At 42.2% G+C, this 16437-nt stretch overlaps 1 protein-coding gene across 1 annotated transcript in view; it reads right to left on the reverse strand.

Moving 5' to 3' along the window:
• LOC132380891 (polymeric immunoglobulin receptor-like) overlaps positions 1–9266 on the reverse strand; it is a 141135-nt gene extending 131869 nt beyond the window's left edge. Inside the window, 2 exon segments of the mRNA XM_059949808.1 lie at positions 1789–2109; positions 9190–9266. Of these exon segments, the coding sequence (XP_059805791.1) occupies positions 1789–2109; positions 9190–9226 (358 nt within the window). The 5' untranslated portion in view covers positions 9227–9266.
• Positions 9267–16437: the final 7171 nt, after the last annotated feature.

Genomic DNA, 16437 nt, shown 5'->3' on the forward strand with positions numbered 1-16437 from the left:
TACTATGAGGCATTTCTTAAGCATGATTTGAACTGGTTCAGAGAATTAGCAAATGAATGGCAGATGAATCATTCTGTAGACAACTATGAAATGATCCACTTCAGTGTGAGCAGTCTTAGTTCAAAGATTTCTGCTTATTTTAGAGTACAAAAAATATACAAATATTAATCAATCTAAGTAAAGAGCTGAGAAATTATGCTGAAGGGAAATTAATGCTAAAGGATGTAATACAAAGGAATAAAACAAAATGAAATATAATGCTTCTGAAAAATCCATTACTTTTATAAATGAAGTAAAGAAAATTCCTTTGATAGTGATGAATTATTGGTAATTAAAGCAGTTACATCACGTGAGTAATGTGCTAATACTTAGCCAATGAAAAATGACAAAAGTAATAAACTATTTTTTTAGCTGCTACACCACTTTCTGCCAGTGAGATTGCCAATATTTGCTCTGATGGTCAGGTATCTGTGACATATTTGGAGGGTTTTGGGAGAAAGTGTTTGGTTTCTGTGATCTGCAACAGCAAGGGAATCTCTTGGTGCTGCTGTTTGCATGGAGTTGGTGGGTGAAGCCCAGAAATCTCAGGAAGGGGAATGTCCACACAAAGGAGCTGGATGATCACAGTAGGCCAGGCAACATCTCTGGAGGAAAATACATGTGTGACGTTTCTGGTTGAGACCATTCACCACCACTGGAACGAATGAGGGGAGAGGACTGAATAAAAGGGTGGGGAGAGGGGCAGGAGCATAATCTGACAGGTGAATCCAGGTGAGAGGAGGAAGGTAGGAAGTTGGGATGGGGCAAGAGAATAGTATGATAAATTGGGACGTGATAGGTGGATGAGGCAAAGGGTTAAAATTGAAGGAATTTGAGTGGAGAGGACAATAGACCATGGAATAAAAGAAGAAGTTGTGGGCACAAGGGCAGTGGAGGGAAATGACAAGGAGTAAATGGGCAAGATGGATAAAGGAAAACAAAAGGATTCTGATGCAACCAGATCCCATTTCATTTAATCTGATTCCCACCAGTAATGGGTGGATGAAGAGGCTGGAAGCTTCGGAGTGGATGGTCAGTGGGTTTTGCGAGTGGGGGATCAGAGCACACTTATGGGGATACAAGTGGAGGGGGGGTTTGGGAGAGACTGTTTGATCCCTGAGATAGGCCAGGGATTGGACTGGCCTGCTTTAGAAGAATTGTATGCAATCTGTTGAGCTTTGGGAAATGATTCCCTTATTATGGTTTTTGGGTAATAATCCAATGAGCAACAAGTTTCTTTCTGATCTGTTATGGTCGGATTATTAGTTTCAGTCTGAATGCAAACCTCTTACAGACTGGCATTTCATACAGTTCAGAGGCAGGAAAATTGTGCTGAGCCTCCCACTGGAAATCGGTGTTTATTCAGTGGGTCTGACACTGCAATGGGTGAGAGCAATGAGTGGGGTTTCCCCAACACCTGCCCACTCCCCTCAGGACTCAGCACTGCCGTGGACCCTCACAATATGAGAGATGTTCTGACCCTTCGCGGTGAAGACACAGATCCGATATTTCAATGGAGACAGCAAATCAATCCCTGATAACTGCACCGTCAGTTACTTTTAGATATGCATGGGACATTGAATTGGGTGAGAACAACATACATGTGGTTTCCAAACTCTAGCCCATTCCTCGTAGGAAACTGTAACTGCTACGGAGCCTTGGGATATCGATGCCACCCTGACCATTCCCAGAAAAAACTTGAATCAGATATTTCAGAGGAGACATAAAATCAATCACCGAGTAACCTACCATCAGATACTTCTAGATGTACACTAAATCTCAGTTGACGGCTTGGTGTTATAATTCCACAGCAGTACCATCCTTTATCTCCAGAGTGAAGATCCTCCATAGTAACAGTAAATATTCCCCGTTCCGGGTTATCTGTGATTGACATTCGTCCCCTCCGTCTGTGTTGCCCTTTTGTTTCCACTAAAACTGAACATTGATGAGTCCATCCATTGCACCAATACTTTGTGTATGAGCGGTACTTTGCTTCATATTGACAATCGATTGTGATCGCTCTTCCCACAACTCCTCTTACATATTTCTCTGCCCACAATGCACCTGAAACTGAGGAGAACATGCTTCCGTAAATCAGAATCAGGTTTAATATCAAAAGCACATTTTGTGAAACTTGTTAACTTGTGGCAGTAGTACAATCCAATACAGGGTAATATGGAAACATAAAACTGTGAATTGCAGTAATTATATATCTTAAATAGTTAGATTAAATATGTAGTGAAGAAACAGAAATAAAAATAAGTGACGAAATAATATAGTTATGTGTGTGTGTATTAAGTAGTGCAAAAACTGAAAATATCCTTCAGCCCCCTTTCACCCTATAACAAACAGTGATGCTGCCTGACAGAATGCTCTCCACGATACATCTGCAGAAATTTCCCAGCGTTTTAGTCAACATAGCAAACCTCCTTAAAATCCTAATGAAATATAGCTGCTGTTTTGCTTTTTTTATAGCTGCATTGATATGTTGGGATTGTGGTGAACTATGTGTGCCTGTCCAGACATGCCCCCTGCTGACTGCTCCTGTGGCTCCTCCTACAGACCCCTGTATAAAGGCGATCAAGGCCTAAGCCCGGCCTCTCAGTCTCCAGGATGTAGTATGGTGGTCTCTCACTGTTTGTTCCTTCTTCCAGTCAATAAAAGCCAATATCTCGCTTTTACGTCTCAGAGTGAGTTATTGATGGTGCACCAGGGATCAAGTTAGGTCCTGAGAGATATTAACACCCAGGAACTTTAAATTGATCACTCTCTGTAGGCGGCACGGCACAGTGCAGCAGCAGCCTTTCAGATCTGATGCAACTTTAGTTTTTTTAAATTTAATCTTAAATTAAAATTTAATTTTAAGGCACAATTAGGGTTTAGGGCAATGGATAACAGAGTGACTATCTATCATCGCCAGTTACTGCTACAATACAGAGTTTGCCCAAAAACAAATCTTCATGAAAATCTGCTGAGTAGATTGTGTGACCTCATCTTGCTGAGGGAATCAAGCCTGCAGTCCTCAGAGTCGATTGATGCTGGTAACCGGAGTTAGGCACGTCGTAGGCGGTGCGCATGGAAGTGGAAGCGAGGCGTGGGCAAGAGTCCGTGTCAGGAGAAAAGCAAGCCCGAGCGGCCGGCTCTCCCATCCATTCTGCTCTTTACTATCCACTTGCTGAGGGAATCAGGCCTGCAGTCCTCTGAGTCGCCTCATGCTGGTGGCAGGAGGTGGGGACAGCATAAGTGGCATGCGAGGAAGTGGAAGCGAGGTGAGTGGGCAGGAGTCCGAGTCAGGAGAAAAGCAAGCCCGAGCCGGCCAGATCTCCCAACCATTCTGCTCTCCAATGGACATTAAATTGGACTACATCTGTGGCAATGAAATATTCAGCTCAGGAGTACAGAGACGGATGGAATCCCGGGCACTGTCATTCAGCTGATTAGTTATGCAACAGATTTTCCCCCAAGCCATCGGGCTACCAACCTACTGCCCTCTGCTGTGCCTGTTGTCTTGTTTATAATTTATTGCAATGTTTGCACTGTTCTGTGTACTTTATGCAATCCAGGGTAGGGTCTGTAGTCTAGTGTAGTTTTTCTGTTGGTTTACATAGTTCAGTGTAGTTTTTATATTGTTCATGTAGCACCATGGTCCTGAAAAACTGTGTAAAAACTGTATTTTACTGTGTAGTGTACCAGCAGTTATGGTCAAAACAACAATAAAAAGCAACTTCACTTCACTTCTCATCCCTCCATGAAGACTGATGTGAGTACCCTGCTCTTACTTTTTCTAAAGTCACTATCAGTTCTTTGGCTTTACTGATGTTGAGTGCAAGATTATTGCTGTTGCTACGACACCACTCAACATGCTGGTACATCTTACTCCTGAACGCCCGCTTGCCATGATCTGATATTCTGCCAATAATGGTTGTATCACCAGCAGATTTATAGATGACATCTAAGCTGTGCCTAGCCACTATCCATGGTATAAAGAGAGTAGAACGGGGAACTGAGCGCTCATTCCTGAGGTGCACCCGTGTTGAATGTCAGTGACATGGAAATGTTATTTTCAATCCAATCTGTTGAGATTGTGGTCTTCTGGTTGCAGAGGGAGGTACAGAGGCCCTAGTTCTATAGCTCCTCAATTAGGACTACAGGAACGATGGTGTTAATTACTGAGCTATAGTCAATAAACAGCATCCTGACGCAGCTATTGGTATTGCCCAAGTAATCCAAGCCTCGTGGAGAGCCAATGAGATCACGTCTGCTATAGACCTATTGTAGCAACAGGCAAATTGCAATGGGTTGAGGCCCTGGTTGAGTCAGGGGTGGATTCTAGCTATTACCAACCTCTCAAAGTTCTTGACAATGTCTATGTGAGTGTGACTGGATGATAATCGTTAAGGCAGCTCACACCGCTCTTCATGGGCACTGGTATAATTGTTGCCCTTTTGAAGCAAGTGGCAAGTTGCAACTGCAGCAATGAGAGGTTGAAAATGTCTTTGAATCTTTTCAATCTCTCGAAAATTTTCAATCAATTGAAATTTATCGAATGAACAAAAAAATTGCTTAGCAAACAACCTTCTGGAGCAAATCACAAAGCAATGGAGGAACTCAGTAGGTCAGTCAAAATATGTGAGAGAACAAATCTGATGAAGTTTCATGTTGAAAACCTATGTCAGGACAATAACCTCAGTCATCCCATCTCTTGACAGATACTGAATTCCTAACTACTGAGTTCCTCCAGCTGATAGTTTGTTATTCCAAGTTCTGGCATCCACAGACCTTTGTATCATCAAAATCTTTTTTGTATTCACAGTGAATATTCTAGCTGTCCTGGTCAACATTCATTGCTTTACGAAGATCCCATTGGATGGCCCAACCTGTGTTTAGGCATTCATGACTGTCACTGACCCCATTCACACTTGTTTGTGGTCAGAAGATAGGTGGATTAGCTGAGTATCTTGGCCATATCCCAGCCACCAATATTTGGCCTATGCCCTTACCTGTGGAACAGTTTCATCTGCAGTGCATGGCTTCTAACATATCTCTCAAGATTTCTACTCAGCTTCTTCCTCAGATCCCAACTTTTCCAAGGACATTCAGTGTGCTTGTTCCCCTGAATGCTGAGAGACCACACACTGAGGGAGACAAGAGACTCAAGTCTCCTTCTTGGTGGGTGGGTGGGGGTACTTTGAGGGTGAATGAAAGTACTGTAGATGCGGAAAGTGTTGAACCCCAAAAATTACACTAGGGTTTTTCATTCTGATTTTATAACTAAGCAAAAATGGAGACTGACATATGTGACCAGAATTTCCTGTCAATAAAAATAAAATATCCAGTTCCACTTCTGTTTCCCTGCAGCAGTGTCATAGAATTTACAACATAAGAGGTCATTCAGCCCTTCCTTCCGTACTGGTTGAAAAAGTGCCATCTGTACTGGTCCTTCATCTAACACTGAGTCCTTTGCCCAACAGGTGTTGGCTCTTCAAATACACCTTCCAGGCTCTGTTTATTGTGGTGAAGATTTCTACCTCTACCAACCCTTCAGGGAGTCAACTTCAGAATGGTACCACTTCCTCACTTCTCTGCGGATAATTCCTTTGTGGTGGTGGAGAGGTTTGTGAGTTCTTGACATCCTGAGAGTGAAGCCATCTGGAGCTTACATTCTGGTAGGATCTGCCATGGCAGAAAGTTCAAGGGGGAGGTTCCAGACAAACAGCAATCTAAACAAGACCTCAACAGTGGAGCCAATGAAAGATGACTAATGGTGTTCCATAAGGGTCTGTGTTGGAACCACTTCTTTTTACTTTATATGTCAATAATTTGGGCTTTGTTTCAAACTTTATGAATGATACAAAGATAGGTGGAGGGGTAGGTAGTTTAGAGGAAGTAGAGGGTCTACAGATGGGCTTAAGCTGTTTAGGAGAATGGGAAAAGAAGTGGCAGATGGAATACAGTGTGAGGAAGTGTATGATCATGCACATTGTTAGGAGAAATTGAAGGATAGACTACTTTCTAAATTGAGAGCAATTAGAGATCTGAGGCACAAAGGGACTTGGGAGTCCTTGTTCATGATTCCCTAAAGGTTAATTTGCAGGTTCAATTGGTGGTGAGGAAGGCCTATGGGATGTTAGCATTCGTTTTGAGAAGACTGGAATATAGAAGCAAGGGTGTAAAAGGATGAAAAGTTGAGGCTTTATAAAGCACTGTGAATATTGTGAGAAGTTTTGGGCCGCTCATCTAAGAAAGGATGGGGTGACATTTGAAAGAGTTCAAAGGAGATTCACAAAAATTATTCTGGGATTGAAGGTGCCCTGCAGGGATGGATGCTGGGTCCTTTGTTGTTTGTCATCTATCTCAATGATCCACATGATAACATGGTTAACTGGATCAGCAAATTTGCGGACGACACCAAGATTGGGGGTGTAGTGGATAGTGAGGAAATCTATCAGGGCTTGCAGAGGGATCTGCATAAGCGGGAAAAATGGGCCAAAAAAATGGCAGATGGAATTTAATACAGACAAGTGCAATGATTTGCACTTCAGTAGGACCAACCAGGGTAGGTTTTTCATAGTGATTGGTAGGGCAATGAGAGTGTGGTAGAACAAAGGGATCTGGGAATACAGGTACATAATTTGTTGAAAGTTGTGTCACAGGTAGATAAGTTTGTAAAGAAAGCTTTTAGCATATTGGCCGTCATAAATCAATGAGTACAGAAGATGTTGAAGTTAGGTTATGTTGAAGTTAAGGCCTAATTTAGAGTATTGTGTGCAGCTTTGGTCACCTATCTGCAGAAAAGATGTAAACAAGGTTGAAAGATTACCAAGAAAATTTACAAGGCTGTTGCCAGGTCTGGAGGACCTGAATTATAGGGAAAGAGTCCTCAGGTTAAGACTGTATTCTTTAGAATGCAGAAGATTGCCAGCTTCTAGCAAGATGGTGGCGCAGCTGATCACAGTAGCTTCTATGCGGTGAACAGAAGGTGCTACTGTTGTACTTAAATGTACATCTAATGGTCACAAGATTCTGCTATATGTTAAAAACTTGAAGAACTGCAGGTCTGCACCATCAGTGAGTTGCTTGTTGGTGGAGATAATGAAGGAGCATCGCAAGGTGCCGCTGCCTGAGTTAATGGAGGCTTACAGTCAAATAGCGAGTAGTCCTCATGGTCATTTTTCTTGCGATGGCAAGACCATTTTGGACATTGTTCATCTGGTACCCCATAAGTTTGATTCGCTGATTTATTGGATATGAGCAGCGGCTGATGGAGGGGGCCAATTCTTTGGTCGTAACAAGGACTGGGCCTGAAGCCATGGTGTCGTCTGTTTGCAGCTGCTGCGAATGAGGGAACAAAGCTTGTGCAATTCATCGGGGGTGGTGTAGCACAGTGTCCAGAGCTGCCCTCCCAGGGTTTCGCTGGGCAAAGACAAGTTCTGATGTGGCCGTCTGCAGTTCTTCTAGCGGCACCCAATGGACTCCAGCCTCAAGCTGCAGGTCTCTTGCTTTTCGGCCATCGGAGATGAGGCGTTTGAGCCACTGAGCTACTGGGGGCAGTGTAACTCAGTTGTGGTGATGGAAGATTTAAAATGGACTGATGGGTCTGGACAATACACATATATTTGTCTGGTTGTGCTTTGTATATGCGAGGACTGGGTCTCAAAGCCGCGGATTCGCCTACTGGGAGTTGGGTGTAAGGACAAGTACTGTCACTGAGCAGGTGTTGTGGGCCTGTCAACAGATGATATCAGTCGGCTGGGGTGTCTGGACTTTTAAAAGACATTTAGATCGGGACATGAATATGGAGAAAATGAAAGGATATTCACATTATGCAGGCAGAAGGGATAAGTTTAGTTGGCCATTTAATTACTAATTTAATTGGTTCAGGACAGTATCATAGGCTGAAGTACTGTTCTATGTTCTATTTGATCTCCTTACAATTCCTTTTGCCCCACTAACCATCCAAATACCCCTGGGGTGAAAAGCTTTCCTCCTTCCTGTCAATCACCTGGTCAATTTCACGCCATCTGCTGTTGTCTTCACCATATACCCGGCATTTGAGTCTCCATTGTCAATGAGCACTGAAAATCATCGAACTTCACGATCAATCACATACCTCAAATGTTACTATGTTGCTAGCATTTTTTTTTTAAGTGGGGCAATGAATGTTTAAGGAAAGTATTTGTCAAATTCCCTAACTGAACTCTACAAACATCCCCACCTGGAATTACTTATTAAAACAATGTTTGAAGACAATAAATGCTGACACTGAGCCTCTGCAGGGAGAGCGTCCATAACAAGCTTTTTAAAAAAATGGGTAAAAGAAAATAAATAATACTGGATGCTGATGGATATAACAAATGTTCACAGTTAGAGGAAGAGACTGAGAAGGAAATGGATTCTGAGTGCAAGATTAGCCCTCAACCCACACAGAACTGAAGAACAGGACATTTCAATAACGGCAACAGCTAACAAACAGACAACTTATTTTTCACATATTATTCTTATGCTGCTTTTAGTGAGCAAAAGGCAGCATTAAAATGATATCTAGTGAATGGAAAGGGTGCTTTTGCATTTTACAGTGCACACTTTTACAAATTAACCGTTCCCTAGGCAGCAACATTCTGCCAGGATTACCCTCAAAACTGGTGCCAGACCAGGACTTGTACACAGCTCTCTACACTCCTCCTGCACACCCACAACTCCCCACCCACCTCCCCAGCCAGCCCCAATGCAGGATTTACAACTCGAACACCTTTTGACTCCATAGATGCTGCTGGACCAATACTGTTCTTCCAGCATTTTGTCTGTGGTTCCACACCCCAATACTGTTGAACATATTTATGGAGTATTTTCAGTCTTTACATATCTGCATGTACTTTGCCATCTCGACTACAGAAACGGTGCACTAGACCCAAATTAACACTGATCATTCAAATCAACAAGTAAAAACAGCTGATGTTGGAAATCTGAGACAGAAACAGAACGTGCTGGAAATACCTCGTATGTCAGGCTGAATCTCTGGGACGTGAAACAGGGTTAAAGGATCTTGGGTCTGAAATGTTCACTGTTTCATTTCCACAGGTACAGCCTGACCTACTGATTATTTCCTGCATTTATCAGTCTCTGTAACGTCCCGCGCTGGCGGTCACTCACCGGGCAGGGAACAGATGAGAAGAATCGGAATCCACATGTTCTGTTGACAGTGACCGACTGGGCAGCACTTGCCTGTCACTCAGCTCTTCGCTCTAAGAACTAAATAACAGACTAAACGAAAAGGGACATGGAAGTTGAAAGAGGAAGAAGGAGACAGCAGGAAGCTCTGTTGTGAAACCACAGTGAGGCACTGCTGAAATTGAATGCCTTAGACTCTTTGTGATTTTTATAAATGACCTGCATGAGGAAGTGGAGGGATGGGTTAGTAAGTTCTGGATCCACAAAGCAATGAAGAATTGTAAACTGACAATGGAAGCACATCATAATGAACAGCACATCTGAATGTTAATATACTAGTGACTGGTCCAGGAGCTTCTGAGCATAAACACCAGACACCCAAAATATATATCTTTTATTGCAGAGTTCGGCAATAACCCCTGACTATACAAAGACAAGTATATGATTTTAACACTGTGTTAATACAGGAGATGGCCACTTAATAGCTCCCAGTCTTATCCAGAAAGCTTCATTAAGTACAATTTAACATCACCATTCATCTATTGTCTCACCTGGAGTGTGGAGCAGCAACACCATATATTCTGTTTGGGTAGCCTCCAACCAACGGCATGAAAATCGACTTATATTTCCCATTATAAAAATTTCCCTCTCATTCCCCTCTTCTCCATTTCCCCACATGAGATTGCCTGGACCTCTGTTGCTTGTAATAGGTATAAATGATTTGCATTGAGATAGAGGTACTTTTGTAGAGAAAACAAAATTGTAGGAGCTGTGGATAGTGAGGAATGTGGTTGAAGCAAGATATAGATCAACACGTACAAACAGGCTGGAGGAAGTCAGCAGGTCGGGCAGCATCTGTGGAAATGAGCAGTCAACGTTTCAGGCCACGACCCTTCATCAGGACCACAGCATCTGCAGTGTACTTTGTGTTTAAGATATAGATCAGCTGGGAGTTTGGACAGAGAAAAGACAGATAGACTTCAAATCACCCAAGCATAAGGTATTGCATTTTGGGAGGTCAAAAGCAAGACAAAATTATGTTGTTACTGGCAGGACCACTTGGAGCACTGATCTACAATGGGATCGTGACATGAAAGTCCACAGCTCCTGAAAGTAACAATGCAAGCGAACAGGGTCGTAAAGGCAGTGTATGGCAACATTGCCAACATTGAGTATGAAAGTTGGCAAGTCATGTTGCAAATGTTTAAAACTTTGACAACATTTGGAGTAATTGTGTGTAGTTTTGGTCTCTACACTATAGAAGGAATATGGAGGCTTCGGAGATGATACTGTAGAGGTTAACCATGGTTTGGCCTGGATTAGAGTGTGATAGCTATATGGAGAGTTTGGACAAAGCTGGTGTGTCAGAACCTGAGGGACGACCTATTGGAAGAGTATAAACTTATGACAGGCATAGACAGAGGAGATAGTCATAATTCTCTAGGTAAAATTATAAAATACCAAAGGACTTGCATTCAAGGTGTGCAGTAGAAATCTTTGAAGGGGATGTGAGAGACATTTTTTTTGATACGCAGCAAGTATAAATGGTGCCAAATGACATGGTGAAAGCAGATACAATAACAACATTTAAAATGTATTCAAACAGACACATGGACAGGTAAGAACATGTGCAGGCAGATGGGATTAGTTAGATTGGAATAATGGTCAGCACAGACAGGGTGAGTCAAAGAGGCTTTCCCTGTGTTATACCCTGATATGATCTATATTCTATATTCTTTGCTCCACAGAAATTGCCTGTAAAGGTGAAAGAGTTGATTTCCTATTAGCCTCATGCAGCAATCCCTCGTTATATAACAACCTCAGAATCACAAGAATCTTTCTGGGAAAACTTTGCTGTACTCAATCGACTGTAAATGTATCCTTCCTCAGGCAGGATGAACTAGACCTATACAAAATGGTCCAGTTACAGTCCTACCAGAGCTCTGTATAATTGGAACATGATAATCTCTCTGTTAATATTTAAATACCTAGAAGTAATTATGATTGAGGAGGGGTTGGTCAGAGAGGGGTGACAGGGTGGATATTGTGGAATTCAGAATGAGGGACAAGATCATTTTGAGATTTGTAGAGATGATCTAGCCTCCAAGAGGACCACAACCTTGTTATGGCTTGGAGGCTTGTGTGCCTCAGTGACTTAGAGAGCCCAGTTGGCTGGATTCAAGACATTATGATTTGGCTCTTGGTAGAATCACCGACGCCAAACACATCACAGCAAAGAAGAACCCTTCTACATCTGAGTGCAATGCCATTCCTGATACTTCACCCAGCACTAACACTAGTGAAAATTGAGAGGAAGCTACCGACATGATAAAGGAAGCCCGGAACACCACCAGAGATAGAGGACCTTCACTGCTGCCCCAGACACAGTAGCATTATGGGCAGTCACACAGAGATGATCTGGATTCAGATGCCTCTACTAGCCATTAACCTATCCAACCTTATCTTAAATATTGAAATCGAGCTTGCATGCACCACCTGTGTTGGCACCTCATTCCACATTCTCATGATCCCCTGAGTGAAGAAGTTTCCCCCCATGTTCCCCTTCAACTTTTCACCTTCTGCCATTATCCACTGACCTCTGGTTGAAGTCCCACTCAGCGTCAGTGGAAAAAGCTTGCTTACATTTACCCTCTCTATACCCCTCATAATTTTGTGTACCTCTGTCAAATCTCCTCTCAGTCTTCTATGTTCTAAGGAATACTGTCCGAAGCTATTCAATCTTTCCATCTAACTAGGGTCCCCCAGACCTGGCATCTTCTTATAAGTTTTCTCTGCACTCTTTCAACCTTGTCTACATCTTTCCTGCAGATCGATGACCAAAATTGCACACAATACTCCAAATTTGGCCTCAACAACACCTTGTACAACTTTAACATAACATCCCATCTCTAGTATCAATACATTGGTTTATGAGAGGCAATTTTTCAAAAGCTTTCTTTACAATCCTATCTAACAGTGACACCACTTTCAACAAATTATGGATCAGTATTCCCTTTGTTCTACCACACTCCACAGTGCTCTATCGTTCCCTGTGTAAGACCTACCCTGGCCAGTTCTACTGAAGTGCAAATCCTCAGACTTCTCTGCATTAAATATCATCTGCCATTTTTCCAGCTGTTGCGGATGCCTCCACCAACCATGGTCACCTTCCTCACTGCCCACTACACCCCCAGTCTCTGTGTCATCTGCAAATGTGCTGATCCAGTTAACTATGTTATCATCCAGATCATTACTACAGATGCAAGCAACATCTTGTCTGCCACAGTTAATTCTTTTAGCCATCCTGATTTCTTTCTTAAGTGTTCCTTTGTATCTCTGATCTTCCATAAGCTCCTCATTTTTTCCAACCTGCTATGCATCTCCTTTTATCTCTTAATCAGGCCACCGATATCTCCTGAAAACCAAAGTCCCCGACACTTGTTATCTTTCATTTTATTTCCTGACTAGCACATACATGCTTTGTTCTCTCAAAAAATTCATGATTGAAAGCCTCCCACTTACCAAGTATATCCTTGCCAAAAAAGCAGCCTGTGCCAAACCACACTTGCCAGGTAATTTCAGATACAATCAAACTTGGTCTTTCTTCCAGTTAGAATATCAACCCGCGGACCTGACGACTCTTTTTGCATATTTACTTTGAAACCACTGGCATTGGGGTTAGTGTATTTGACAAACTCTATCCCATCTAATCCTATTACAATATGAAATTCGCAGTCAATATTTGGAAAGTTAATATCACCTAGTATAACAGCCTTATATTTCTTGCAACTGTTTGAGATCTCTCGACAAATATCTTCTCTAAACCCCGAGGACTGTCAGGTGATCTGTAACATAGCCTCATTAATGTGGTCACACCTTTTTATTTCTCAATTCCACCCATAATGCCTCACTAGACATAGTAAAAACAAAGTACACTGCAGATTCTGTGGTCAAATCAACATGTACAAACAAGCTGGATGAACTCAGCAGGTTAGGCAGCATCCGTTGAGATGAGCAGTCAATGTTTCGGGCTGAGACGAAGGGTTCATCTCACTGCTGAGTTCATCTCACTAGACGTGTTCTCCAGTCCATCCTGATGAAGCACTGTCGTGACACTAACCCTGACTGGGAATACTTCCAACTAAGAATGTGGCCATTGGAACAACTGATGGAATTGAACTCAGGCAGTGTGAGGTGATGCATTTTAGAAAAGTAAACAAGGGCACAACTTAAGGACGTTGACTACACCTCACCTTGACTACCCACAGTCACAGTCAATGGTCACAGTCTTTGCCCCAGGATAAGGTAGGTGAAAACTAGAGGGCCTCAGCTTAAGGTGAGAGGGGAAAGTCTTAGTGGGACTGGAGGAGGAGTGTTTTCCACACAGAGCAGTGTACCGGTGGAAAAGGCTGCCAAAGAAAGTGCTGGAGGTGGGTATAGATACCTTATTTAAAATACAGTAGGTTAAGTTCACAGAAAGGAAAAACTTTTGAAGGATGTGGGCCAAATGCAGAGAAATGGGAGAAGCCCAGAAAGTCACTGTGATCAACATGGGCATCTTGGGCCAAGTCACCTGCTTCCATAATCAATGAATCTGCAGCATCCTCTCTAAACTGGAACACACTCTTGAAAGGTTAAATTCAGAATTCTATTTCATTGAATAAATGTGGCAGCTTATCGGATCACAGTCTATCAGTTTGCACTTCAATTTCAAACATCAAATTACATTTATTATTAGAGTATGTTTACTCTATACAACCTTGAGATTCACCTCCTTACAAATAGCCACAAAGCAAAAAAAAACAGAACCCTGTAAGAAAAGACCAAACGCGCAAAAAAAAAGGCAAATCATGCAAACCATAAAGTAAGCAACTTACATTCAGAACAAAATTCACAAATGTGAGTCCACAGCCATGAAGCCAGTCATCACTGCAGCAAATTCCGGAGCCCATTAATTGCAAGGTACAGCCTCAGTTCAGCACAGAGACAAGCAAACCCTACGGAGCAGTAAGCTGAACACTGGCCCATCATTCATCTAGGATTGAGTTTTAAAAAGCTTATTATCCTTTTCACAGCCATGAAATGCAGCAGACTTGTTCATATCTGTACATAGACTCAAATTCCCTTTCCATATCTCAAAGTGAGTGAGGTATTTCAATCAGCTATCTGAAACTCAGTTTCAGTAGTCAATAATTTACTTGGACTGTTCAAGAAATTCTAAAGCTAGTGATGACCATAAGACACAGGAGCAGAATGAAACTATTTTGCCCGTAGAGTCTGCCCCAACATTCCATCATGGCTGCGTTATTATCCCACTCAATCCCATTCTCCTGATTTCTCCCTGTAATCTTCAATGCCTTTACTAAACAAGAAAATATCAAGCTACATTTTAAATATAGCCAATGACTTGGTCTCAAAAGCTATCTATGGAACTTCAGTTCCACAGATTCAACAACCTCTGGCTAAATAAATTCATCCTCATCTCTGTTCCAATGTCCAGGCTATACATTCTCCATGTGGAATTCCTGGGTTTTCCCTGGGTGGTTCCATTTACTCCCACAGTCCAAAGATACACTAGGTGGACGTAAATGGTCTTTGTAAATTCTTCTGTGATTAGGATATAGTTAATCATGTTTGTCGAGGGTTGCTGGGCCTGTGTGGTTTGAAGGGCCGGAAGGACCTACGCTGCATTCTATTGGTAAATGAATAAAAGTAAGGGATGTCCCTGCATACTAAGGCTGATTTTCAGGCAAGATTTCCCTGTAAGGGAAGCTTATTTTATCATATTCCTCCAAGTACATACTCAAAAATCTTGTTCTTAATAACAGACTTCACCGTCTTCCCAACCACTGGAGTTACGCTCACAGGTATAAAATTTCCTTTCTTTTTCTTCCCTCTTTCCTTAAGAGTGGAGTAACAGTTCAAATTTTCCACTGTTCCAGAACATTCCATTGTCCAGTTATTCTTGAAGGATAACCAATAATGCCTCCAAAATCTCTTCAACTTCGTATTTCAGAATCTTTGGATGTAGTCTGTTTGGTCCAGATATCTACCTACAGACCCCTCAGCTTCTTAGTAATCACCATCACACTTACTCTGCCCCCGGACATTACCAAATTTCTGTCATTCCCACCAATATTTGCAATATTTTATGTCCTCACTTTTGTTTTTATGACAGTGTCACTGTCATACAAACACCGATTCTAGCCTTTTTCAAAGCAGAAGCCAGAAGTATAATTGTACTGCTCTAAATTTGTCTAGATGTGCAAGTCCAACTATGTTTGAGATGCTCCATATCTTCCAGGAGGAAGTGCCAGACTTAACTGTTCTCTGCACTTTATTTCTACCCCATGGAGGCTGCAATGTGTAGCTTCTACAAATGCAAAGATATTCCTTACCATCACTAGAAGTATAAGAGCAGCAGTAACAGAGAAACAAAAAAAAATGTTTCCTCCCTGAAATTGGAACTTACTAGTGTCATTGATTTCTGTCACATAACTACAGATCTCTCCGTTGTTGAAGACTGTCACATTAACCATTGCACTAGATCTTGCTTCATGCTGATTCAAGGCATTGCAATAATATTGATGGCACGTGTCATTGAAGGGTTGAAAATGTAAAGCCAGTTCATTGGTATCTGAGATCTTTGGATGTCCAGAATAGGTTTTTTCATACCACGTGTACTGAATGGGAAGCAAACCGTGGAGAGACTCACAGGACACTGACACTGAGCCCCTGAGATGTGAGACATTTGCTGGTGACAGATATCGAAGCACAGGAATAGACACGGGTTCTGTGGGAAAGAATTCAACATTCAGACACTGAATGAACAACTGAAAATCAAACACTCTTCTGCCACTTTATCAGGTACGCCTGTTCACCTGCTTGTTAATGCAATTATCTAATTAGTTAATCATATGGCAACTACTCAGTCCATAAAAACATTCAGAAATATTCTACAAGTACCTGGGAGTGCACCTGGATGACAGACTTGAGTGAAGTACCAACACAGAGGTTGTGTACAAGATGGACCAGAGCTGCCTCTACTTCCTGAGGAGAATGAGGTCCTTTGGAGTATGCAGGCCTCTTCTTCAGATGTTCTACCAGACTGTTGTTGCCAGTACAATCTTCTATGCAGTGGTGTGCTGTGGCAATGGCATCAACACAAGTGTTGTCAACAGGCTGTGGTAGAACAAAGGACCCTACAGAAAATCCAGGCAATTCTGGGCA

The sequence above is a fragment of the Hypanus sabinus genome, chromosome 25, assembly GCF_030144855.1.
Source record: "Hypanus sabinus isolate sHypSab1 chromosome 25, sHypSab1.hap1, whole genome shotgun sequence".
NCBI lineage: Eukaryota > Metazoa > Chordata > Chondrichthyes > Myliobatiformes > Dasyatidae > Hypanus > Hypanus sabinus.